Genomic DNA, 25,368 nt, shown 5'->3' with positions numbered 1-25,368 from the left:
ATACATATATCATATTCAGCAATATTTCTTGAGTTGTAGATCATGCATGGCTTAATTACAACAAAATGTAAAAATATTCAGGTTTAATAGAACCCAAAAACTTTACCATGTATTGATGGTATCTGTATATGCATATATAGGGCCGCAATCGTATCGAGTTAAGTCCAACTTTATAATTTTAAGACTGACTCATTTACGAAGGTGGTTCGAATTTTCATTTTCATGTGAGAGTTTAATTTTACAACAACACCGGTGCAATTTTTTCATTGCCCAACTAATTCCGCGCTATCTAACAACTCTCAACTTAAATAATTGACGGGCCCATCAACGGGGCACATGTCAAAGAGTCGATCAACATAAACATCTTTAAAGTATTATATGTTTTAAATAATTTATAAAGAAACGTCTTAAAATAATAATTTGGAATCAAATCATGGAACAATTGATTAAAGGGTCAAACCATGCAACAATTAACTTTCCCTTAATTGTTACTTAAGTCAATCTCGAGCGTTTACTTTTGAGTTGTTTGGTATAATGTCTGAAAATTAAGCCAATCATAAACAATTTGAAATAGTTTCAAAATAGGATCGGATTGGTGGAATCCAACAATGAAATAAACAAATAATTAAAATTGTCTAAAAAAAATAAAATAAAAGGCATTTTAATTCAATAACCCCCATTGAATGTTAAAAATGAATTCCAACAAAATTAATTTTAAAATGACATATGATTTGTATCAATGTATATAACCGTTTTACTGTCAATTTTAATTATTTTAATTGATGAAATTGGGCTTTTTATTATAAAATGGTAGATTTAAAGTCAAGTTTCATATAGTTGATGGTTCATAAAAGAAAATGTCTAGGCATCGTAGTTGATAAGAGGAGGAGGAGAAGAAGAAGAAGAAAAGAAAAAGTAATTACCCCAAAAAGTAAGAAAAAACTTAGTCTTACATTGACCAGTTATTATTTACAGGATTCTCAAACCGTGAACTGTATATGTTAACTGTCGAGACTAAACTCTTTCAGGCTCGGGCTTTGACCGACAAAATTCATCATCTCCGGTCGCAGCTTCCCCCACTCTCTTCAGGAACTCAACCCTTCTGCTAAGATCACAGGTCTCTCTACTTCGTTTCTTTTAAAAGGGTTTTCTGTTTGTACAAATTGACATTAAAAAAAGCTTTGCTTTGGTTTGTTTTTGTAGATCAGATGGTGCCTCCTCCAGGCTGCAACTGAATCAAAGATGAGAGGAACCTGCACGAGCCCCGTTGAGCCCAGGCTCCGCTTGTCTGCATCCACAAAGTCAGCTTCCCTTTCTTTTGTCGTTTGACTGGTTTTTCTTACATTGTTTAGTGCTCTTTGCTTTTGTTATTGGGAGAGTTGCTTGTGTTTTTGCTGAAAGTGCCTGATTGCTGCTTACTAGTTAAGTTCCCATATGATTATTGACCGAGCGTCATGAATGTTATTATTGCAATTCACGATTTTAGTGCTGCAATCTTTCCTTTTCTGGGTCTTTGTTTTTAGTGGTGTTAACATTATGGTCATTGTTTGGTATGGTTATTGTGGTTTTATTGGTGAAAAGACTAATGCTTTGTTTCGTCTACATTGTTTTCGAATTGCACTTCGGAATTTTGTTCCCAAGAAGCATTTCAGTTATTTATTTTAGCTCCCCAGCTACCCCAATTAGTTGTGATAAGGCTTACTTCGGTTGGGGGCTGAGCTGACCGGTAAGGGTCTTAGTGTCTTGATACTTTGTAGTTGATACTTCTAGTCAGGGTTGGCATGCTATGAAATGCTACTCTAGGTGAGAATGGCTCCAATGCAAAACCTTGACTTGTTGCAGCCTTTGCTCCAATCAAGTGGAAAAAAGTATGCTTCTTTACTGACAATAGATAAAATAACAAGATGCTTTGTGTGGATTGAAGCAGCTCTGACATAAATGTGAATGAGATGCTTCGCTTTGTTCAGTGAGTGAAATCGGCCTCATCTCTTCCATGATTTGACCTCTAACTAGAAATCAGTTGAAGAAATGGCCCGCCTCATTGCCCTATGGTTGGTTTTCCGACTTTTGATGATTTATGATTATATCTGTATAGGTTTCTCCTGCCCCTCGTGTGTTACTCAATTATCTTTGTTTATATAATGAACTTGTGGTAGGATTATAGTCATTTGTTGTTTGCCAATGTGATTGAAGTTTGACTTTATGAAACTGCAGTGATTGCTTATGGACTTTTATGCTCCACAGAGATCAAATTAATAAGATATCAGCTATATTCAGGGAATGTAGTGCAAAAAGTCTGGCAGGCAGAGTTAGTGATGAAACTTTGGAGAATGTCAAGACTAGAATTAAGTCGTGGCATGTCAGCCTTCTTTATAGAGTTCAGCGATGTGGGGTTGGAGAGGATACTATGCGTTGAGATTGAGCAGGAATTACAAATTTATACATTTCAAGAGCTGAAGCCTCTTTATTGTGTGGACTGCAGAATAGAGTCATATTGATGCGGGATAGCATAGAAAGCTTAGTGATAAGGAACTGTTTTGGCAAGGAACTGGAGAGAATCAATTTGTCAATTTTGGAAAGAGGAATAGAAGCTTAGGAAGAGAGAACTAATCTGATTTTGCTTGGATTCAGGTTATTAAAGAAAGATGAGATGAGGGTTCTGAGAATCCCAGCAAGGGGGACAGAATGAATTGCTGAAAATATTAGCAAGAGAGAAAGGGAGTAGAGAGAAGATTAGCTAGGAAGAGGAAGTGGTAATTCTGAGTAAATTGATTACATTACTGTGAAAACACTGCATGTTTCATTCTTTTTATAGTAAATATCACTTCCTAAGGGAGTACTGGCACATTTCAACGAAAAACAACTAAGACAGCTCACTAGTTACTAAAATCATCTAGAGTATAGCAGTTAACACCTAAAGGCACTCACCTTTCTTCCCCATTAAGTTGCTTCATAGCTAAAGCCTTCAATCTTAAGTAACTAACTTCTTATTTATCAAAAAAAGTAATTAACTTCTATTCTTCACAAGTCGAGGAAATTATCACCATTGAAAGGATAACAAAAATCCTTAAACAGATTATTATTTTAATTTTTTTTTTCCTTCTGTTCTAGAGAAAATATTCAAATAGGCTGCTGGAGTCATTTATGCTAACTGCTGGTTGTTTCTCTTGCACTTTCTTCTCTTGGCTGCCATTGGCCTGAAAGAGGCGAGCTTTGTCCAGCCATGTGATGCCTGCTGCATCGCATATTCTGACTGCTGAGAATTTGGTGAAGATTAGAAACTACAAAGTATTCTAGTAGTTGGGGGCTCTATGTGTTCAGTGGATGCAGAAACTGTTGATCACTTACTTTAGGTTGTTCTATTGCTTGGGTACTAGGGCCATTGATTTTCTTGCATTTGGTGTTTATTGGATTATACTGACATCAGTTGAGTAAATTGTTGGCTTCTTGGGATTCAACCTCTAAAGCTGGAAGTTAACAACACCTCCCCACCTCAAAAAAAAAAAAAAGAAAAAAAAGAAGACTGTAGAGGTGGAACGAGTGTTATCTATTCTCCCCTGTTTGATGTGGTTTAACTGGTTGCAGAGGAACAAGAGGGTGTTTGAGTGCAAACTTTAGGATCTAATCTAATCGTGTATTGATTTTCTCCTTTCTTTTTTCTTTTCCTCTTTTGGTATAGTGTAGTGTAACTCCCACTGTACTTGGGTTTTGTCCATTTTGTGCTTTCTATGATATTTAAAGAAAAAAATAATAATAATCTCCAGTCATTTCAAATATGTTTTGTTTAAGTAAGGAAAATGATATATGCTATGGAAACAGTTAACTTTATTTGCAACACAAATCTCAAATCCATTTCTACATGATCAAATTGTGTGACACGTACTTAGTGCAAATGTCTTCTATTAGTATAGGCCATTTTTGAAAGGAACAACCTTGTCCACGTAGTTTTTCTTCTATTACTAAATTAATTTCTTGATGAATATCTATTACTAAATTGTGTTTGTCACGTCATAAATGTTGCAAGAAACTGACCATGTAGAGGAAGCAGCATAATAATTAGTCATCCGAGAATCATTTCATGCTAAATAAGCATTGAGTTTCATCTTACATCAGAGGGGGCATGTAATCAGTGTGCTAATGGAGGTTTTGCAAGAGAAGATCCTTTTTTTCACACACACACGCACATAAATATATATGGTTTGTGCCAACTGGATCCTATGCATGAAGAGACATTTACACCAAAGACCTTCACCTAATAGTGGTGATCAAGACTGTGCAATTTGATAATGGTAGTTGATTTTGTCTATAATAGATGGTTTTGTTACTCTTCTTTACAGGTCTCTTGCTTGCAATTGTATGTTGTTATCTGGCTTTGCAGTTGATCTGACTATTTTATTTGTTATCTACTGAATGGGTTGGTGATTCAGAAAATTTACATTTGTAGTATTTGCTATCTACATGATTTTGCAATGCACTGTTTATGCAACTGAACTAGGCTATCGTGTTGCATGTGGAAGTTGTCTGCAACATCATAAACTTTTTTGCGGCCATTTGAATTATTGCCATCCATTTTGTTGCGTGTTGGGTTCTCTTTCACTTCCTTTATACATGCATGGATGAAGTTTTGGCCTTCTTGGTACAGTGAAGAATCTAACAAAAGAAAGCTTCAAAGAAGTAGAGATTTTAAAGATGTTGCAAAGGCCCTCCACAGTTCAGTCCAAGATAGGAATTTAAATTGCAAACCTACCTTGAAACTTGTGCTGGTGATTATTGTCTTGGGAGCCCTTGTGACATTCTTCCACTCTCCAGCTATTTATAATACAGATTATCGATCCCATTATGTCTCTCGGTATGTATTACTCACCTTCGTTTCTTCAGATCTTACAACCCTGTTTAGTTTACTCTTTGGGACTTTCTTGCTTTTCTTTTTAGTTTTCACATTGCATTGAGGTTTTGTAATTGTACAATTTCATTTTTCTCGTTGTTTTGCAACAAAATAATATATGCTCACCCCCTCCTTTTCTGAAATTGCAATTGCCACCTAAATTGTTATTCACTATAAAGCATGGAGCATTGAATTTTTGTATCTCTTCACAACATCTTGAAGGAGAAGTCTTTGCCTGCAGGTCAAATCTTGCAGAAAGATGGATAAGAGAGAGTGCTGCTACAGATCCACGCTATATATCTTTTTTAGACATTAACTGGGACCAAATCTCAAACATCATTGAGAAACTAACTGACAGGAATGAGTATCAGGGAATTGGCTTGTTAAATTTTGACGACAGTGAGATTAATCTCTGGAAGGAGCTGATTCCAGAAGTCGAGCATGTTGTTCTGCAACTGGACTCTGTGTCACCCAACATAACATGGGAATCCCTATACCCTGAATGGATAGATGAAGAAGAAGATTTTGAAGTTCCTACTTGTCCTTCTCTACCCAAGCTTAAAGTTCCTGGAAAACCCCGGGTTGATCTAGTTGCTGTCAAACTTCCCTGCAACAAGTCGGGGAGCTGGTCAAGAGATGTGGCCCGTTTGCACTTGCAGCTTGAAGCAGCAAGGGTTGCTGCCTCTTCCAAAGGATATCATCCAGTGCGTGTGCTTATTGTGACGGACTGCTCCCCAATCCCAAATCTCTTCACTTGCAGGGAACTTCTCATACATGAAGGGAATGTATGGCTTTTTCAACCCAACCTGAATACATTGAGAAATAAGCTGCAGCTTCCAGTAGGGTCATGTGAACTTGCAGTTCCCCTCAAGGCTAAAGGTCAGTTTGATAATAGTATGTTGTTGGTTGGCTGGTTGTTTTGTGTGTGTGGGTGTGTTTTTCCTCTACCACCTTTTGCAAGTCATTATACAAAAAGCTCATGGTCCATCTATATTATGTTTGTATCTCTTTTTTAGTGCATCTACAATTTTTTAAGATTTTTAATTGGGTGGAGGGAAAGAGCAGAAGTTTTCAGAATAATGGCTGGGCGTTGCTGAGTTTAGTTATAAGTATTGGTCTAGTACAGATAAAATGACCTCCAAATAAGTAAAGCAAGTCACTAAGACATCTAATAATGATGATGAGATAATCCTGACCATCTGACTTGACTTAGTACTGGTTGTCAAGGAAAGTGATGCTGTTTAATTAGTAGAATTTTCTTCTCAAGAAAAAAAGAGGGGGGGAAGGGTGGGGAGGGGGGAGGACAAAGAATGGAAAACTGAGGAAGGTTTGCTTTTAGAATTAAATTGGTCTGGTAATTGCAAAGTACTTAAAGCGAGAAACTAACTTCTTTTTTAACAGAAAATTTTTACTCAGAAAGAGCACACCGTGAAGCATACGCAACTATTCTGCACTCTGCACATGTATATGTTTGTGGAGCTATCGCTGCTGCTCAGAGTATCCGTATGGCTGGTTCAACACGAGATCTTGTGATACTTATTGATGAAACAATTAGTGAGTATCACAGAGAAGGATTGGCGGCTGCTGGTTGGAAGATCCATATAATCCAAAGGATCAGGAACCCCAAAGCTGAACGGGATGCGTACAATGAATGGAACTATAGCAAATTCCGTCTCTGGCAGCTGACAGATTATGACAAGATTATTTTCATTGACGCCGACCTGCTCATACTTAGAAACATCGATTTCCTGTTTGAGATGCCAGAAATAACTGCTACTGGAAATAATGCCACTCTCTTCAACTCGGGTGTGATGGTGATTGAACCATCAAATTGTACATTCCAGTTGCTAATGGATCACATCAATGAGATCGTGTCCTACAATGGTGGCGACCAGGGGTATCTGAATGAAATCTTCACGTGGTGGCACCGGATCCCAAGACATATGAACTTCTTGAAGCACTTCTGGGAAGGTGATGAGGAGGAGAAAAAAGTGATGAAAACTCGTCTCTTTGGGGCTGATCCTCCGATCCTTTATGTCCTCCACTACCTGGGTAATAAGCCTTGGCTTTGTTTCCGGGACTATGACTGCAACTGGAATGTGGACATTTTGCAGGAGTTTGCCAGTGATGTTGCACATAAAAAGTGGTGGAAGGTGCATGATGCCATGCCAGAAAATTTGCATAAGTTTTGTTTGCTTAGGTCTAAGCAAAAGGCATCATTGGAGTGGGATCGGAGGCAAGCTAAGAAAGGAAATTACACGGATGGTCATTGGAAAATCAAGATAAAAGACAAGCGTTTAAAGACATGTTTCGAGGATTTCTGCTTCTGGGAGAGCATGTTATGGCACTGGGGTGAAACAAACTGGACAGATAATGCTACTGTTACTCCAGCACCACCTGCAATTACTACCAAATCCCTCTCTTCTTTGTGACTTGGTTCTTTTTCTTCATACTTCATAAGTTATTTAGATGACACAGTTCAACACATTGTCTCCTTACAAATATCATAAAGGAATATCTTCTTCTACTTCTACTTGTTTCTTCTCAAATATCTTGATGGACCCAGGTTAATGCCTTTCATGTACTTCAATTTGTACCATTCTTTTCAAATAGATTTTATACAGGTTTGTCCATCTGGGTGGCAGAGTTTTGTGCACCTTCAATACTTGAGTCTCAAACCATTTGCTCAGTTTTCATTAATATAAGAAGTAGCGGCCATCCTTCTGATAATGGCCGCTACTTCTGATAGCGGCCATCCTACTGGACTGGGAATTAGATAGTTTTGATTAGTGGAGTGTGTGGTGATTATTCAAAAGCTTTCCATTTTGGTAATTATAAGCTACAATTTCAACGTCTACTTATATTTTGGCAGGACGACAACAAAAGGAGCCAGTATAAACCATGTTTGCTAGACTCCAAGAAAATTGAACTGCGGTATCATGTATACTTCTAAAAAGTTCTAATTCAGTAATAAACGAACAAAACCATTGAAGGACTCGGTGGAATGGGCAGGCTCTGTATTCCACAAATAACAAAACCCATTGAAGAACGAACCCAATTCCCCCACCACCAAAAAAGGAAAATTAATAAAAACGAAAAAAAGGGATGAACTCAAACGACGTCGGTTCTACGGATTGGAGCAGGCCTCAGCTGCTCTCTCTCTCTCCCCTCCAATTCCTGAGATTTGCTCTCACTTTCTCATCCAAATTTGGCCTTTACTCCGAACCCTAACATTGACGAACACAGTTTTCAATTTCCCATAACCGAAAAAATGGAATTGATAACATCAGGGAATCTGAGAGCCTCTGCGGTTTCAATTCCTCCAATAGTCACCGTGAGTAGCTGCTTCTACAGGCCACCACACCACAGGTTCTCCTTCACATATTGGACATACCCATTTCCTAATATCCCCAACAGGTCCCATATAGTCCTCGCCCGGAAGAGAAACCCAGAAGCCGAGCCAGTTCTCAAACCAACCATTGTTGAAGAAGTGTCATCGGACGATGAAGAGGACGAGGCTGTCTTTGATGACTTTGAAGATGGTAAAGGCCCATTTGCTCTCTCTCCCTTTATATATAAATACATATTATGCATTTCAATTTTCTTAGATACCAAATAGAGCCTTCTATGTATGATATGGAATGGCCATCCTAATTTGTACATGTGCTGCGTCGATAGTTATGTGTTGTCAATCTATATTGTGGGTTTGAGACAAAAGCTCAATGACTATGTTTCAATGTATTTGTACTTAGTCCCAAGTAGAATAGTACCTTTCATGTTTCCCCATCATTTCTTGATATTAGATAATTGCTTGTAAACGTCAAAATGGTGAAGTCATGTCTGAATGAAATCCTTGATTGTGTAGAGGCAGTAGTGGATGATGGTGATGATTATTTTGAAGACGATTGTGTGGCAAATAATGCTGAAGTCTATGTAAGTTTTGGTGTATAAGTTATTATTACCCTTTTATAGTTGTGTGACGAAGTTGATGACTTATGGAAAAATAATTTTGCGCATTTTCTGAAGGTCGGAGATGGAGGTGGAGGAGGTGGTATTTCCCTTGCTGGGACTTGGTGGGATAAAGAAGCATTAAGAATAGCTGAAGGGGTTTCGCTATCCTTCGATGGTGACTTGAAAATATATGCCTTTAAAACAATGTTAAACTGCACCATTCAAGTGCGCATCGAGAAGCTCTCAAATAAGTAAGAACCTATGGACACTATCTATGAGAAAAAACAGTTTTCTTGCCAGGTCCTCTCTAGGATGCTTTATTTTAGTTAGTATTTCTTTTCGATGTGGTAGAAGTGAGAGGTGAGCATATCTTGACATATTCAAATTGCAATGATTGTCTGGACTAAGTTATCCTTGAATGTTTTCTCATTTTCACCCTTTGGCATCTTTAAGAAAGTGGCAGTTGTGTTATTTGATTCATTAGTTTTCGATCTTAAGTTTCAAGGAGATCATATCAAGCTTGATCAATTATGGCTGTTTAGAGGGGAGCTTTGTGTGGGAACAATGACAGTATTTTTTATTCTGAAGATCTGTCTAGATAAGTCTACTATCATCCTTTTCTGTTTATGCGAATGCTGTCTTGAAAGATCCCAGCCATCAATCCTGACCATCTCTCTGCAATGTTGGATTTGACTATAGCTGAGTCCATAACGTCTATATCTCTGAACAAAACTCTTAAGGTTTAATATAGATCCTGTTTTTACCAAATTAAAGTTGATGGTACGAAGTTTTCGTGAAAATTGTGGTGATATCTGAGTTCAATGGATCCCTGGAAACTCTTTTTTCTCATCCGTGTGTATTCGCACGTTGCCTGAGAAATTCTACCTATTCTTTCCTTCACATTACTCCTATTGTTTAATAATGAAAAAACTACATCTAGCCCCCTTAATCTACCGATCAATTTGCATGTCCCCCCAAATCTACCAAATTTGTTAATGTACCCTACCAATCTACCATTGGTGTTGTAATGTCCCCCTCCGCTAACAATTTTCATGTGACCCACACGTGATGCGAAAATAATCATTATACCCCTTGAAATTTTTTTAAATTACAATTAAACCGTGAGTCTGCTGCGACCCATGGCTAGCTATCGGTCGGCCATGGCTTTTCTTATTTTTTTGTTTTTTGTTTTTTGCTTTTTCCTGAATGTTTTTGCCTATTTTTCATTTTTTCTGGATTTTTTTTGCTTCCTTTTAGTTCTGTTCCTTTTTATAAAAAAATAAAAAAAAAAATTAAATTGATTTATTATTTATTTTTTTAATTTTGGCCTTTTTACTGAATATTTCTTCTTTTTTTTTCCACGCAAAAATGTCCATTATACCCATTAGGATTTAGTAGAAACTCTTAACGAAGGGGGCATTGCAACCCTAATAATAGATTGGTAGGGTAAATTAACATTTTCCTGTTAACTTTTATTTGTTGTAGTTTTTTTCTTCTATTTGTATTAATATTGTTCTCATGAGTACTTGAGGAGAAAAATAAATTATTACTCTGTGATCACATTTTTCCAGTTAACTTTTTTTTTTCCCCATAAATTGATAAGCTTTTGCTTAATAATGAATGCTTCTTGAACTTTAATTTGGAGTGATATTTTACAGGTCTGGTTCCCCCAGTATGGAAGATATTGAAGCTTTCTCTGCAACCTATAGAGCACGTTTGGCTGAAGCAGAACTCAGTAAATCTATACCTGAGAGTGTCTCTTTGGAGGTATCTTTTCCTAGTTATTTTTTACTTTTAAGTTTTGGTTTTTGGTGGGGAGACATACCTCTGCAGAGTGAAAACCTTAAATAAAAGTTACAGGCGCAGATGTGCAAAGCTGTGTCTGTCCTTGACATGTAGGCTTGTCTGTGACATGTAGGCCAATGACGGCTTAAAGTGACGGGATGAGCTCATATGCATTTTGTGGCTATAATTTTTATTTTTTAAGTTAAGCCCGATGGGTTCTAGACATAGTCGGTTGCTCTCATTTAAAAAGCTGAATAAGTTGGCACGTTACCGTTAATAAGCGATAGCTAAAGCTTAAGAAGTAAAAATTTGAATGATGGTTATGTCTGCATTCTTTTTACCTTTTGGATCTGAAGTTATCCATTGCCTCTCAGGTGTCATCTCCTGGTGTTGAAAGGGTAGTTCGGATTCCAGATGAGCTGGATCGGTTCAAGGATCGGCCTTTGTATGTGAAATATGTCAATGAGGTTGCAGCAACCGGTCCATTGTCCGAAAATGATGGTGTCTTCAGGCTTGTTTCTTTTGACATGGAAAGTAAATGTTGCACTTGGGGTTTAGCGGACGTGAAGATAAATAGAGAAAAAGCGGGGAAAGGAAGACCACTTAACAAAAAGCAAAGGGAGTGGCGTTTGAACACACCATTTGATTCTTTATGTTTAGTCCGGTTGTATTCAGATATTTAATTGTTTTGTTTTTCACTACTTTCTCTCTTCAAATCATTTGCCTCTCCAGAATACTCTACAAGTATACATAGATATAACATTGTAGATAAATAAATGTATATTGTTAAAAAAGTCATCTTTCTCAATTTGTCATCACTGAAAACAGTTCTATCTCCAAAATAATGAGTTGCAAATTGTTATATTACTGCATATATACTAATTAACTCGTTGTATTGCTGCAACCATATTAATAAATTCTGTTTGTTTCTTATGAATTCTAATTCTTTACATTTAGTCTGGTTGTATTCTGATATTTAATTGCTCTGTTTTTCTGTTTTTTATTACTTTCTTTCTCAAATTTATGTGCCTCTCTAGGAAACACCACAGTATACACAGCATTGTAGATAAATGAATGTATACTATTGAAATCATCTTTCTCAATTGTTATTGAGTTGCAAATTGTTATTACTGCAGATATACTGATTTACTTCTTGTTTTACTGCAAATATATTAATAAATTCTGTTTATTTCTTCTGAATTTTGATTATCTGTGTGGAGAAAACTGAAAAGAAAAAGGAAGAAAGAAATAGAAGGAGATGTGAAGGCTATGGTTTGAAGAGGCCATCTGGCTCAATGTTTGAAGAGGTTTTCTCCTAGATAACTCTCCTTTGAGCTTGAAACACTTTCTTCATTCCTTGCGTACTCCAAGGAAAAGTTAGTAGTAGGTAGGGGCTTGATACCATAGAGGTTTGAAGAAGTAGAAAGTTTGTATGATCTTGCTCTATGAATTTGTACTCAAGTGAAGCGTGGGTGCCATGTTATACAGTGGCTTTGAGTTTGAAAGTTTGTTTTTCAAACCCATGTGGATGGTGTAAGTTTCGCTGCAATTTCAGCGAGAGTTTGGGAGCTATTTTGAAAGTATTCTATGAGTAAGTTGGGCCTGTTATCTTTTCCACTAGCTAGAAATCAAGGCATGACTACAGTGTTGGAAATTGTAGTTTTTTCTAGTTCTTTTTATGCATGTATAATCTCTATCTTGAGTGGCTATATTCAATAGCCGCATGCAAGGTGAGAGGTGAAGGCTCAGTTTTTTAATGAGGTGCCTGGACCAAATTGGACACTTTTTTTTTTTTTTTTAGCAAAAAAGGTAGGCCGGAGAGACTAATTGTGGCTATCCTACCTGGGCGTGACCATAGTAGCACCTATCCGCTGGGAGCCGCATAGAAAGGGCCTAGACAGTGAGAACCGCAAGTGCTCATTCAAGTCCGACTAAGCCATAGCCTAACCTAGCCCCACCCACCAGGGTACCAATCAGGCATATGTGGGAATTCTCCATTGCGGAAATTCGAGCTCACACCTTAGTACATGCCCTGACCACTTTGAAATTTCCTTAGGCCATTGAACCACCACCCTTGATGGTAAATTGGACACATTTGATTTGTCTGGCTACATAAATTGAATAAGTTAATTGTGGTAGCATTTGTATTTATTCCAGTTAACCTCATAATCTGATTGCAGAGATGCATGTTTGCCTCAATCTTTTGGCTTAGCATGGAGGTTCATCTTATTTTTTTGCGTCAAGTCTGGGCTCGCTGCTTTATGACACAAATTCCGATGGGAGTTGTGATTGAACAAGCAAGATTTCCTACTGGTACAATTATTTTTATCGCATGCACATTTACTGCATAGGTTTGCTGATGCAGAAGGTTCTCACAAACGGCAAATACATCTTATTTCAAGTCATTTCTTTTTAAACTTAACTTGATCTTAAAAAGAAGAAAGAAGTTAGTAACAAACTATTAAACAATCATAGGACTGCATTTTCTTCTTTCTTTCTTTCTTTCTTTTATTTATTTTATTCATTTATGAAAATTATCTATTTGGAGTAGGGTTACATATTTGTGGTTACCATGCAATTGGAAGATTTTAATGTTTCATTCATGATGCTTTTTTCTAATTGTCTCAAAAGGTTCAGTTTTCTTCTTAGGTTTGCTGTCTAGGTGCATATATCTTTTTATTTGTAATTTATCTTTTGGTGTTGATTGGATTTACCCTTTTTTCCTTACGAGTTCATGTAGTTAATTTAATTGAGTTTAATGAGATACATTGAATTACATGTAGCTCAATGTGCTTCTGATGCTCAGAGAACTGCATAAATTTAAAATCCCTTCTTTCTCCTTACTTTTAACATCCAATTGCTCCAACTTAAATCTTGGGGGCAAAGTATATTCATGTGTTCTGGATACATGTTTGTCATCAAGCCTTATGTGTCTCTCTCTTTCATTCTCTCTTAGAATGTGAGGGTTGTAATACTTTTGACTGTTATGGCAGCGATGAGGTTGCTGTTACTTGTGACACAATTTGGTCATAAGATATCTAGAGAACTCTTATTTTTGTCTGGTACCTTTTTGTTAGTTTCTGTTGATCATTGTAGGACTTGTGGTCTATAAAATTGAATTATTTTTTGCTTGTAATTGCATGAGTGTTCTCTCTCACAATTTAAGATTAAGCTTTCAAGTTCTTTATTGCTAAAACCAAATATATATATATATTTTCATATTTTATAGTCATGGAATTAAATGCATTTTGTGGATGTCATAAAAAGCCTGAGATCCATTTGGCTGAGCTAGAAACCAAATTACCAATTTAATGAACAATGTAGTTCATTTTTTGTATACCATTCTGCTCTTTGGTGATTTTCCTCCTCTTTTTGGTGGTGTTTGTTAAATTGCCAAAACATAGATGAATCTCTGAATTACCAAGAAGTTGAATGTTTGGGAGCCAGTGGACCACAAACTGGTTGATACTTTATATGGCTTCTAATAATACTAGTATCCCATGCTCTGTAACTTTTTCTTCTTTGGAAATAATTGGTTGTCAGCCCCTCCTCTGTGCATACCAGATTTAAAAATTTGTGGTCAGCCACTTGGCCCTTTGTATCGACTCTATACTCCATGATGCCCCACAAACGTCACGAATCCACCCTGATTATAATGTTTACCAACTTAAGCTTCTATTTGAAATATATCATAATTAGTCATTAGTGCATGTGCCATTGTGAGGAAACAGGATGGATATATGTATTTATATAATAGTTTTTTTTTTAAAAAAAGCTGTTAGCTGCTTAAATATCAGTTTCGATCAAATATCTGTTGATCTCAGAGGTGTGACAGCTTCACAGCACAGTGACAGGGCATGTTATGATCATTGATGTCAAAATGTTTTTTTTTTTTTTTTTTTAAAAAAAAAGAGAAGATTCAAGAATTACATTATCTTGATTCATTTGTAGCTTTTGAATCTTGCTAGACAAATTGGACTTCACATTGAAATGGTTGATTAAACTGTGATTATGATATTTCAGATGTAGCATTACTTTGTTTTCTGTTCTTTGTGGAATGATTAATTACCACATTTATGCTTATGGAACCCATAATGGTTTCCACTTCCTTTTTGACTGAAAGTATTATTTCTTTACTCATCATAATATATCTTTTTGGTCCTTGATTCATTCCCCCCTACTATCGATATGTGTTTGACTTTGAATGTGAGGTTGGGAGGAGCCAGGACAGAAAAGCCAAATGATGTGCACTATTTGTAGAAGATCTTCCTTGGATTCTTATCCTAATCTATTTTTTTCAGAATTTGTATCATTTTGCTTATGCCATTTATGGCCTTACAAGAGAAGAAACTCATATGTTGCCCATGCTTTACGTTTCTTTTTATTAATTAGTTTATTATTCTTGTCATTGTTATCGTTTTCACTGCTTGTTAGGCTTAGCTGTGGTTTTTCTACCAAAACCATAATAGCAGACCAATTTCCCGAGCCCCTGTTTACCCAAGAGTTGGGCCTTGAATCTTGATGATCAAATTATTCCAAAGCATCTATAAATGATTCTCACATAAAGTCCAAAATAATCATAATAATTTTGGAATTTGAAGTTTGTTCGTTTTTCCTTTTTTATTGCCAATTTTTTTTTCTTCTAGAACATGGATTTGTTTTTCTTACTTAGGATTCTCTTATACTAATTAAACTCTTTCTAAGGTTTAGATGGTATCAATGTTGGCACATCATTTATTTGTCATTTTAATTATTGGAATAAATAACTAGTCTTAGGCCCCAGTTTGGTTTGGGAAATAAGTATTCTATTAGGAAAATGAATAGGTATTCTAACATGTCTGTTCATGGCCCTATGAGGGTGGCACTTCTTTGCATTTTTTTAATCTTTAAGATTAGTTCACTAATGTTTTATATTAGTGGACCAATCTTAAAGATTAGTCATTTATTGGAATGATCGGCACTTGTTTGCATTTTCTTAGTCTTTAAGATTGGTCTACTGATGTTTACATGAGTAGACCAATCTTAAAGACTAATCATTTATTGGATTAGCCTTAATCTTAGTCGTTAAAATTGGTCCACAAATGTTCACATTTTCTTCACATTAGTGGGCCACTCCTTGACATTTATAGGCTTCACATATTTTTCAACATAAAAAGCATGGTGATATAATGAGAAAGGTAGTTTGTTTTCTCAGTCGGGTCTAGCTTAAAATAATAGCATGTATGTTTTAGTGTAAGCAACGGTTAAGATTGAATCTTAAAGTTGACTTACTTTTATAAGCTTTTAATATAAGAGAGAGAAAATAAAGAAAGATTTTGAGAGATTTAATCTTGACCGTTGCTTTAATAACAACATGTAAGCTAGATCTTTCTCGGTCTACCACAGTGTTCCTGTTGAAGAAATTTCAGAAGTGAACTCAACAATTGAAGTTAAAAGTCACCTTAAAACATGTGCTTCTCAAGGTTGGACGCAATTAATTAAGTGCAATCAAGTTGTTACATCTTACCGATGCAAATAAAATTTTGGTCATGATTTCAAATACAGGGAATCAAGTCTATGTATTCCCATTGGCATTGTTAATGACGGAATGGATCTGGCTTGCATGCGGTAGTTTTCCACTACCGCATGCAAGCCAGATCCTGAGGGGAATAGGATCTCTTTACACCGTCTTTAGAGCCATAATAATCTCAAGGAATCAAAAGCTTTTTGCAGTTGAGCCAGTGGAACATTTGGTGCACGCGTGGGAGCAGGCATAAAATCAATGATTGAGATTTAATTTCAAATTTTTTTATGTGAAAGAGAAAGAATGAGGTTAAATTTGGATGGTTGCAAGTAGGTTTTTTTTTTTTTTTTTTTTTTTATTTTTACGGCACCTAAACTTTCCAAATCTTTCATTTTATTGTTTTTTGTAAAATTAAAAAAAAAAAAAAAAATGGGTCTCTCATTTATTATTTCATTTTACAAAAGCTCTTAAAGCATAAATGAGAAATAACCTTTTTATTCTAAACTCTTTTGTTTGAAATTTCGACCCGAAGTGGGGTTTGTGTATTATCCCCTAAATTATTGAATTGAACTGACTTGGTGAAGATCCCAGCTCACGAATTAAGATTTCTTTATAAATTTTAGCCAATAAATGGAATTTGTCCTAATTAATGGCCAATTATAAAATATTATTTTAAGATTTTAAAAAAATAATAATAAATATGTATTTGCTAGCCACCCCCATATTGACCAAAAAAAGTAGAACCGTGATTTTTGATTTTACTTCTAAGACGTATTACGAAACATGCATCATTAACCTTGCCAAAATGACATAGTGTTGGGAATTCTTCCATCATATTTAATCCAGAATTTTAATTTTAACCCGGAGCGACTAAATCAGAATCGATTCCAGCTGGTAATGCTAATTTTATCATTTTCGAACATTGCGGTGCCTAAAAGTCTAAAACCAAAATTTTAGCTGTGGGAGTTAAATCTATATTTTTTTTTCAAAAAAATTGCCATATATGTTGTAAAGTTTTTCAATGATTGAGATTTAATTTTGAAATTTTTTATGTGAAAGTAGAAAGAATGATTTTTTGTTTTAAAAAAAAAAAATCAGTTTTCATGGTTGTTTCATTTTACAATAAGCTTCTAAAATTCTAAACTCTCGTTTGAAATTTTGATAGAAAGTATTGTGTAATTACTCCAAAATTCTCAGAAATTTTAGGGTCACAAATAGGATACTTGTCCAACTAATAAAAATAGTAATAAAATATTATTTAAGATTTTTTTTTTAAAAAAAATAAATTAATAAAAAAAATAAGGGGTGGCATCTTGGCCATAAGGGGGTGGCCGGCCATCTGCATTTTAACTAGGGGGTGGCTTGACCAGGGGTGGCCGAACTACCCCTATGACCTATGGCCGAACCAGCCCCACCTTGCGAAAGGAGGGGTGCCCGAGCTATGCCCAAAGGCCAACCCATTAATTTTTCTTTTATTTTTGACTTGGCCCTTGGGGTGGCCAAACCACCTCCTAGGCCCAAAGGGGGTGTACGAGCCACCCCAAGGCTCTAGGGGGTGGTTTGGCCACCCCCTTTTACAAGATGGGGGTGGCTGAACCACCTCCTATGGTCACCCATGACCGGCCATTAAGCCACCCCCTAACTAAAATGGGGCGGCCGGTGGCCAAGATGGGTGCCAACCACCATTTTTTATTTTTTTTTTAAAAAATCTTAAATAATATTTTATTATTATTTTTATTAGTGGAACACTGTCTCATTTATTGCAATAAAATTTTTAAGAAGAAATTCTAACCATAAACTGGCTATCCCTCCGACCAATTTGGTATAATCCTACTACATACTAGAATTTATTATTATATTTTTTTGACATACAAGGGGAGGGATATGGAGAAGGAAATTCGAATTAATAATTTCTGCTTTATGAAATGTGATTCTCAACTGATTGAACTAGCTTTTCAAAAACCTTTTTATATTTTTTTTAGTACAGTGGACGTATGGTATTATTATTCTGGCAAATTTTGGTCAAAAATTTAAATGAAATCTTAAAGTGGGGAGTAAATTTAATTCACTTTTAAAATTAACCGCACCAACTTGATTTTACATTTTTTTTTGTTTTCCTTTAAAAAAAAAAAAAAAACTACCCATAGCCATAGGTTTTCAATCTTCATCACTTTACGTCACGCTGACCCTCCATTCGTCACAAGGCGTGGTCCACAAAAATGGCGAAATAGAGTCCCCCAATTGGGCCATTTTCATTGTTCAATGCATAATTATTAAAAACATTGCTATTCAAAATTCTAAAAGTTCCCTTTTTGATCCCCATTTCCATAGTATGATTCACGAGTCATGAGTCACGGCCAACTTGCATTGTCTTGTTTGACAAAACTAAAGTGTATGGTGGGGCTCCAGTAAAGTTAGCTGCTGGGACGAGAGTGACACAGCAAACTGTTGGAATTTAATGGCGGTCTTTCCTTGAAAAAGATAAAGGGCGGCCAATTTGACGTCTTTTGATGGTAAAAGAGTAAACAATTTTGCTTCCTCTTTCATTCATTGGTTCATGTCTAACTGCGAGCAATTAAGAAAATACCATATAAATAAACTATACAGTACAGTAATATATAATATATGATTCTTTCATACTACACTACAGGAAGCGGCTATAGCAAGCCAAAAGAAGATACCTTTGAGTTTTGCCTTTATTGACTGCCCAGTCCAATCTAGTTGGTATCTTCATCAACTTCGGGATACGCCAAATCCATCCCACTAGAGCATGCTACTTCCCAACGTCTCTCTCTCATCCTCTTTTAACAGCCAAGATTTTTCAGATGAGACCGAAAATTACTGCCCCAGCTGTAGCCTGCAGGCTGCAAGTCTTTTTCTAGCTCCTTCATTGGAGCTGTCTGCATATGGATAATCCTAAAGTTTGAATTTATATATATATATAGGAGTCCTTTTGTTGAAGGGCAGCCCAAGATTCACGTGCAACAACAGATCTATTCTTTTTGGATAAAGTATAACGAATTTTGAATTTGTTATAGCAAAAAAGATACACACTTTTTTGGAAACACTCCTTTGGTGTGATATATTTTTATAGAGGGACCATGACATTCTGTGGGGAATGGATAAAGGGGGTGGGTTTTCTGTGAGGATCTTGTGATTTCCTGAGATGGGTAGGGGTTGGTTTGTTGGGATTTTGGTTGTGTGGTTGTTGGGTATTGGTGTGCAAGGTTACCCGGTCGAGGATCTGGTCGTGAGGCTGCCTGGACAGCCTACGGTCCAGTTCAGGCAGTATGCTGGGTATGTTGATGTGGATGTCAAGGCTGGGAGGAGCTTGTTTTACTATTTTGTCGAGGCAGACAAAGAAGCTGACAAGAAGCCCCTCTCCCTCTGGCTCAATGGAGGTTGGTTGGTTCCCACTTCCCATGTTTCTTTGTTGTACCTGCTGAATGCTGATCATATGTGAAAAAGTGGGAATCTTTTTTTTTTTTTTTTCAAAAGCATTTTCACGATGTGATGTTATTTAGCTGCATTTTAGTTTTTGTGAGGACGGTTCTGTCTAGAGTCTAGTTTGATTTGGTTCCTTCTACTTTGTTTCTTTTCATAAAACTTGGAGATGTTATTTCATTGTACTTCTTTCTGGATCTTTTGCTTACTTTCTCTTCCTATGTGGAAAGTTGTTTCTCTCTCTCTTTTCCTTTTCAAGTGTTCATTTTGTTCTTCCCTGTGCAATTGTTTTATTTTGTTTTTTTGGCGTTTTGAGGTAATTATAGCGCTGTTCTTTTCATCCGGGGTGCATTTTTTGCTTTATCCAAATAATTAGGTGCGTAACTTTTTGGTCTCCTGTTAGTTTAGTTTGTAGTTTCTTTGAAGTATGAAATAACGTACTGCTGAATTCTTGAGAAGGTGAATCGAAGTATTTTATATAGCTGTACAAAAAGAATAGAAAACTTGGACTCTTACAACATGCACTTTCATCTCTCCAAATACAAAAAAATAAACAATTGAAACTTGTATGAATAATAATAAAAAAAAACTGTCTTTAGATTTAGGCATTTAGCAACTCTTGATTGTTCCTACATGCTTTGTGATCTAGAGGATGACATGAAACTTTACTTCTGAATTACTGTTTCCTGTTTCTTGTGCTAGTTTTAGCAGTGAGAAGGGTGTAAATTTTATAAATACTCAACTAAATTCATGAGTTTACATGACTATCTTCCATTGGTGTGAGGCTCTTAGACACCAAACTGTTGACAAAAACTTTGTGTTTTCAGGTCCAGGTTGTTCCTCTCTTGGTGGAGGTGCCTTTACAGAGTTGGGTCCATTTTATCCTACAGGTGATGGCCGAGGCCTTCGAAGAAATTCAATGTCATGGAATAAAGGTATGCCATTGCCACATCTGATATGGAATTTTGTTTTATTTAGCTTTTTCTTCATTTTAATTTTTAGATTCTCATAATTAATAATGCATATCCCATCGAACACAATCCTATTCTTTTCATTTTGTAGCATCGAATCTCCTCTTTGTTGAGTCTCCTGCTGGAGTAGGATGGTCATACTCAAACACAAGTTCAGATTATACATGTGGAGATGCCTCCACTGGTAAAGAGAATAGCTCACACCATATTCTTTCGACTCCAGAAATGTTGGCTTCTGAAAATCTATTCCACTCTGATTTGTTTCTAATTTTTTGCAGCTAGGGATATGCATGTCTTTTTGTTGAAATGGTACGAGAAGTTTCCAGATTTCAAATCCAGAGAACTTTTTCTCACTGGAGAAAGCTATGCAGGTCTGACAAACTGTAATCAAAGTTTCATGCATGAACCGTATTATGTTCATGTGACTCGAGTAGTAGAATAGTACAAGATATATATATCGAGTTAAAAAAGAAAAAGAAAAAAAAGAACAGGAACCAGTGTTTCTGGAGCTTCTGATTGTCAATTTGTAAAATACGTGAGCGCATGGAAAATCAATTGTTTTTGTTCTTGAAGGGACTTGAAGTCTTATTCTGCCTTGTTCAATAGTTTAACTTATTGAACCATTTCTTTATGTTTGGTAAAGTAATTGAAAAGTACGTTTTTGTATTGTGTTTTGAAAAGAGTTTTGAAGAGGTGAAAATTGAGAATTGTTTTCGGTGGGTTCACATTTGAAAAGAGTTGTCTGTGGGGTACATGGAAAATTGTTTGGTATACTTCCTAGACTTTGTGTTTTATCAAACCATTAAAATAAAAAAACCAAAAAAAAAAAAATCAAGGGTGGCTGCTCGGCCACTTGTATCTTGCTGCGGTGGCCATATGACCTCCCCCTCTCCTCTGTTGAAGGTGGCTGCGCGGGCACCTCTCTATTTTGTTAATATATATTTTTTAAATGTAACAAGTCAGCTTCCATACCTAAAAAAATAAGCATGTGTTTCTCAAAATATTCCTATAGAAAAGGTGTGAAATTTTCTAAAAAAAGTTTTGTGTTTCGTTTTTTGAATAGTGTTTTGTGTTTTGTACTTTGAATAGTGTTTGATTTGATAGCTTATGTTTTTTGAAAAATGTATTTCAATGTTTAAAAGGAGAAAAGACTCTCCAAACACATTTCAATATTCCCTGTTTTTGCATTCTTTTCCCTTCATACTTTATTTGTTATCTATGTGGTTCCTTATATGTTTAAATGTCTTTCTGTAGGGCATTACATACCACAACTGGCTATTGCTCTACTGGACCATAATGCACATTCAACTGGTTTCAAGTTCAATATCAAAGGGGTTGCTGTAAGAGAACATTAAGCATTTTAATTGATAGCTCCTGGAAATTCTTCATCACATAATTTCAATTGAAATTTTGTTTGGTATCTTGCTAGTGCTGTACAAATCATCTAATCTGTTCACCTGTTTTTCTGTGTTTAGATTGGGAATCCACTTTTAAGACTTGATCGGGATGTTCCAGCAACCTACGAATTCTTTTGGTCACATGGAATGATTTCTGATGAAATTGGCCTTGCCATCATGAATGAATGTGATTTTAATGACTATACCTTTGCAAGTCCTCACAATGTGACAGAATCATGCGACCATGCCATAAATGAAGCAAACGGCATTGTTGGTAATTACATAAACAATTATGATGTGATCCTTGATGTCTGTTATCCATCTATAGTAGAGCAAGAGCTGAGATTGCGGAAATTGGTACTTATTTATTTACTTCTTTTTCCTTTTTACAATTTTCCTGCTATTGTATCCTTTCATTGTCCAATTCTCCTATTGCAACCTTTTCTGCAGGCTACTAAGATAAGTGTTGGGGTTGATGTGTGTATGAGCCTTGAAAGACGCTTCTATTTCAATCTTCCTGAAGTTCAGAGAGCTCTTCATGCAAATCGTACCAAATTACCTTACAACTGGTCTATGTGCAGTGGGTAAGTAAAGCATGCAGTTTGCTTCATATGAAAAACTTTTGAAAATATTCCCCATAGTGTGGAAAAATCTTCTTGACATCCCAAAAGTTTTGAAAAAAGTCCCCTCTAACCCAATTGCAGTTTGTCATGAGTTTTTGCAACTTGCAGACATGGTGGTATAACTGATATTTGCCCTTTTTTTCATTGATGCAGTGTTCTGAATTACAGTGATACTGATGGTAACATTGACATTCTTCCCTTGCTCAAAAGAATAATCCAAAATCGTATTCCAGTTTGGGTTTTCAGGTACTTCAGAAAGAAACACCAACAGATAGGCTGATTTTAAGGTAGCACAGTTTGAGTGATGACTTAATTGCTACATCTAACATTATTGTTCAAACCATTGTAGTGGGGATCAAGATTCTGTTGTGCCGCTGCTTGGCTCACGGACACTCATCCGAGAACTGGCTCATGATATGAATCTCAAGATTACAGTACCATATGCAGCTTGGTTTCACAAAGGCCAGGTACTTATGCATTGCAATATAGCAAGTTTGTACTTGTTGTGTTTGCATCTATGTTGATCACAATTTGCTGATGTATTTTGTTTATATTTTGGAATAGGTGGGTGGTTGGGCGACTGAGTATGGCAATTTGTTAACTTTTGCCACAGTAAGGGGTGCTGCACACATGGTACCCTATGCACAGCCATCAAGAGCATTGCATCTATTCAGTTCATTTGTCCATGGCAGGAGATTGCCGAACACAACACGACCTTCAATTGATGATTAAGAAGGTTTTACCTTTCATTTACAATGTGATCACTAGTTTCAATTTGTTTCATGATTCAGAAATGTCTCACTCAAAGGCATTAAAATAGAATTGGTCTTTCAGTGGTAATAATGAAAAATAGTAACAATTGCAATTGTATTTGGAGAAAAGGATAGAATCAAAACATCATCAAGAACAGGACTTTTCTGCATTCCCTTTTTCAATGGATGGACTTCCATCCAACACATTTCATTTGCGTTGCAACTTGCATTGATGGAGATGAAAAGAACTTTTAACATTGATTGAGTTGATTCAAATTATTATCAAACAAAATTCAAAGTTCAGCTGAAATGCATAGCACTAGATCAATTTTAATAAAATAAAAATCAGGGATGATTTCAGGTAGGCATGTTGAACAAGTTGTACTGCAGAATTCACTTGGGAAGCCAATTATGCTTACAAGGCTATTAGGCTGCTTGGATTTCTATGCTGTGGTAGTGAGAGAATTGTATACCCAGATTAGTCTGGATAAACTATTCAAATTTTAAAAATGACTTCAAAACTACTTCAAGAATCAAGATCAATATAAAATAAGGGCTGAGAGGTGTAAATCTGAGACTTTCGCCTAGGGTTAGTTAATCATTATACTTTGAATTTTTCCTGCAGGAAACATTGCAACTGTTGTTTCCTTTTCTTTGTTTTTATTGTTTGCCCAAAAGCAAAAGATAGGCAACCTCTTGCATGTCTCAACAGACACTGCCACAATAATAAGTAGAAAATTCGATCATGCCAAGATTCCTGCCTGAATAGTACAAAAATCCAGACAACCTAAATGTTTTGAGGAGCCAATAACACACTTCCCTGGCATGAAATATTACAACCCTCATGAGGTTATGACCCAACACAATCTAAATGCCTACTCCACATTAACAATCTAATATGAAGTATACGTGTTCTTTTACCGAGCGGTCTGTGAATGCTTTTTAGACTACGCATTTTATTTACTATTTGAAAAAAAAAAAAAAAATTGATGCGACATAAATATAAAAACAGTCTTGAACGTTGTCTTTTAAGTTATTTGTTAATAGTTTTGTTTTGAAAAAATAAATTAAAAGGGAGAAGAAAAAAGCTTTAACAAATAAAGCCGAGTTTTTTGACATAAATATCCTAATTTTAATTTTATAAATTTGAGATCCGAGTTTACAATCATTTTAAATTCGACATCTCATTCGATTTTTTTGTTAAATAAATAAAGAAAATGCTAAGAAAAATATAGTTATGTTTCTCCAATAAAAAATTGAAGAAAAAAGAAAAGATAAGAAAGGATGCTGGGTCATTCCTAGCCACCGAGCATAACTCAATTGTAGTGGCTAGGCTCTTATCGAGTTGCTGTAGTTGGGCTCTCACCGTTATGGTTGAGTGAGAGCTCAACCTCAACCACCACTACCACGGTGGTTGGATACCTAGTCACACTCACACTTATTCGGGATAAGCCAACTTCTTTTTTTTTTTTTTTTTTTAGGAGAGCATAATTGTATTTTTATATTATTAGTAGTTATTCGAAGAACAAAAAATGAAGGGAGATATTGAATTTAAAATGATTGGAAATTCCCGTCTCAAATTCACAAAATAAAAAACTAAAATCTTAATATCAAAAATATAAAAGGCACAAGAAGTGGTTTGATATTAAGATTTTTTTTTTCTTCTTCTTAATTTTACTGTGGAGACCATTTTACTCCGCCTTGTGTTTGTTGGGGTTTTGCTCAGTGTGGCGTGGTGTTTGACTCTCTTATGATGAAGCTTCTCTATAAAGGTTCCGTTTCAACATTTCTCGGTGTGTGTTCGGTGTTGTGGAGCTATTTTTCACTTTCTCGAGCTATTACTTTGTTGGTAGTTATTTTTAAGAATATTGCATTTGAAAGCAGTCTTGTATAACTGCTTTGGTTCTCTTTATAGACCAAATCATTTATTTGACATATTCCCAATAGTTCTAAGTTTTTATTCCACGGTTGTTCTAAAGATTTTGTAATAAGGGTTGCATACTCTTTGTTTTGATTTTTTTTTTTTTTTTTTTTTTTTGTTGTTGTTGTTGTAATTT

General features: G+C 35.8%; 3 protein-coding genes across 4 annotated transcripts; all 3 read left to right on the top strand.

The window, feature by feature from the left end:
- The first annotated feature begins 999 nt into the window (after positions 1-999).
- LOC132183839 (putative UDP-glucuronate:xylan alpha-glucuronosyltransferase 3) lies at positions 1,000-7,418 on the top strand. Of its 2 annotated transcripts, none has more exons than XM_059597294.1 (5): positions 1,000-1,117; positions 1,209-1,301; positions 4,643-4,849; positions 5,127-5,764; positions 6,287-7,418. In XM_059597294.1, the coding sequence occupies exons 2-5, from the start codon at positions 1,243-1,245 to the stop codon at positions 7,315-7,317; spliced, it is 1,935 nt and encodes a 644-aa protein (XP_059453277.1). In that variant the 5' UTR covers positions 1,000-1,117; positions 1,209-1,242; the 3' UTR covers positions 7,318-7,418. The 2 variants fall into 2 exon arrangements, with proteins under 2 accessions (XP_059453277.1, XP_059453276.1); XM_059597293.1 differs by having other exon boundaries at positions 1,204-1,301.
- Positions 7,419-7,503: 85 nt separating this feature from the next.
- Positions 7,504-11,558, top strand: LOC132183840 (uncharacterized). Its single transcript, XM_059597295.1, has 5 exons — positions 7,504-8,427; positions 8,751-8,818; positions 8,912-9,087; positions 10,495-10,603; positions 10,996-11,558. The coding sequence occupies exons 1-5, from the start codon at positions 8,157-8,159 to the stop codon at positions 11,302-11,304; spliced, it is 933 nt and encodes a 310-aa protein (XP_059453278.1). The 5' UTR covers positions 7,504-8,156; the 3' UTR covers positions 11,305-11,558.
- Positions 11,559-18,765: 7,207 nt separating this feature from the next.
- Positions 18,766-23,481, top strand: LOC132184947 (serine carboxypeptidase-like 42). Its single transcript, XM_059598742.1, has 10 exons — positions 18,766-19,525; positions 20,396-20,503; positions 20,631-20,723; positions 20,818-20,910; positions 21,794-21,879; positions 22,015-22,293; positions 22,387-22,520; positions 22,713-22,805; positions 22,909-23,026; positions 23,124-23,481. The coding sequence occupies exons 1-10, from the start codon at positions 19,291-19,293 to the stop codon at positions 23,289-23,291; spliced, it is 1,407 nt and encodes a 468-aa protein (XP_059454725.1). The 5' UTR covers positions 18,766-19,290; the 3' UTR covers positions 23,292-23,481.
- The last annotated feature ends 1,887 nt before the right edge of the window (positions 23,482-25,368 follow it).

This window comes from Corylus avellana, chromosome ca6 (assembly GCF_901000735.1).
Source record: "Corylus avellana chromosome ca6, CavTom2PMs-1.0".
Taxonomy (NCBI): domain Eukaryota; kingdom Viridiplantae; phylum Streptophyta; class Magnoliopsida; order Fagales; family Betulaceae; genus Corylus; species Corylus avellana.
The sequence above is the reverse complement of the archived record's forward strand: the minus strand, read 5'-3'. Positions and strand labels throughout refer to the sequence as shown.

Coding starts and splice junctions, on each gene's coding strand:
- LOC132183839 (XM_059597294.1), top strand. CDS start 1,243: ATGAGAGGAACCTGCACGAGCCCCGTTGAGCCCAGGCTCCGCTTGTCT. Junction 1,302..4,642: donor CGCTTGTCTGCATCCACAAA/GTCAGCTTCCCT, acceptor TTCTTGGTACAG/TGAAGAATCTAACAAAAGAA. Junction 4,850..5,126: donor CGATCCCATTATGTCTCTCG/GTATGTATTACT, acceptor CTTTGCCTGCAG/GTCAAATCTTGCAGAAAGAT.
- LOC132183840 (XM_059597295.1), top strand. CDS start 8,157: ATGGAATTGATAACATCAGGGAATCTGAGAGCCTCTGCGGTTTCAATT. Junction 8,428..8,750: donor CTTTGATGACTTTGAAGATG/GTAAAGGCCCAT, acceptor TTGATTGTGTAG/AGGCAGTAGTGGATGATGGT. Junction 10,604..10,995: donor CTGAGAGTGTCTCTTTGGAG/GTATCTTTTCCT, acceptor ATTGCCTCTCAG/GTGTCATCTCCTGGTGTTGA.
- LOC132184947 (XM_059598742.1), top strand. CDS start 19,291: ATGGGTAGGGGTTGGTTTGTTGGGATTTTGGTTGTGTGGTTGTTGGGT. Junction 20,504..20,630: donor TTCAATGTCATGGAATAAAG/GTATGCCATTGC, acceptor TTCATTTTGTAG/CATCGAATCTCCTCTTTGTT. Junction 20,911..21,793: donor CACTGGAGAAAGCTATGCAG/GTCTGACAAACT, acceptor GTCTTTCTGTAG/GGCATTACATACCACAACTG.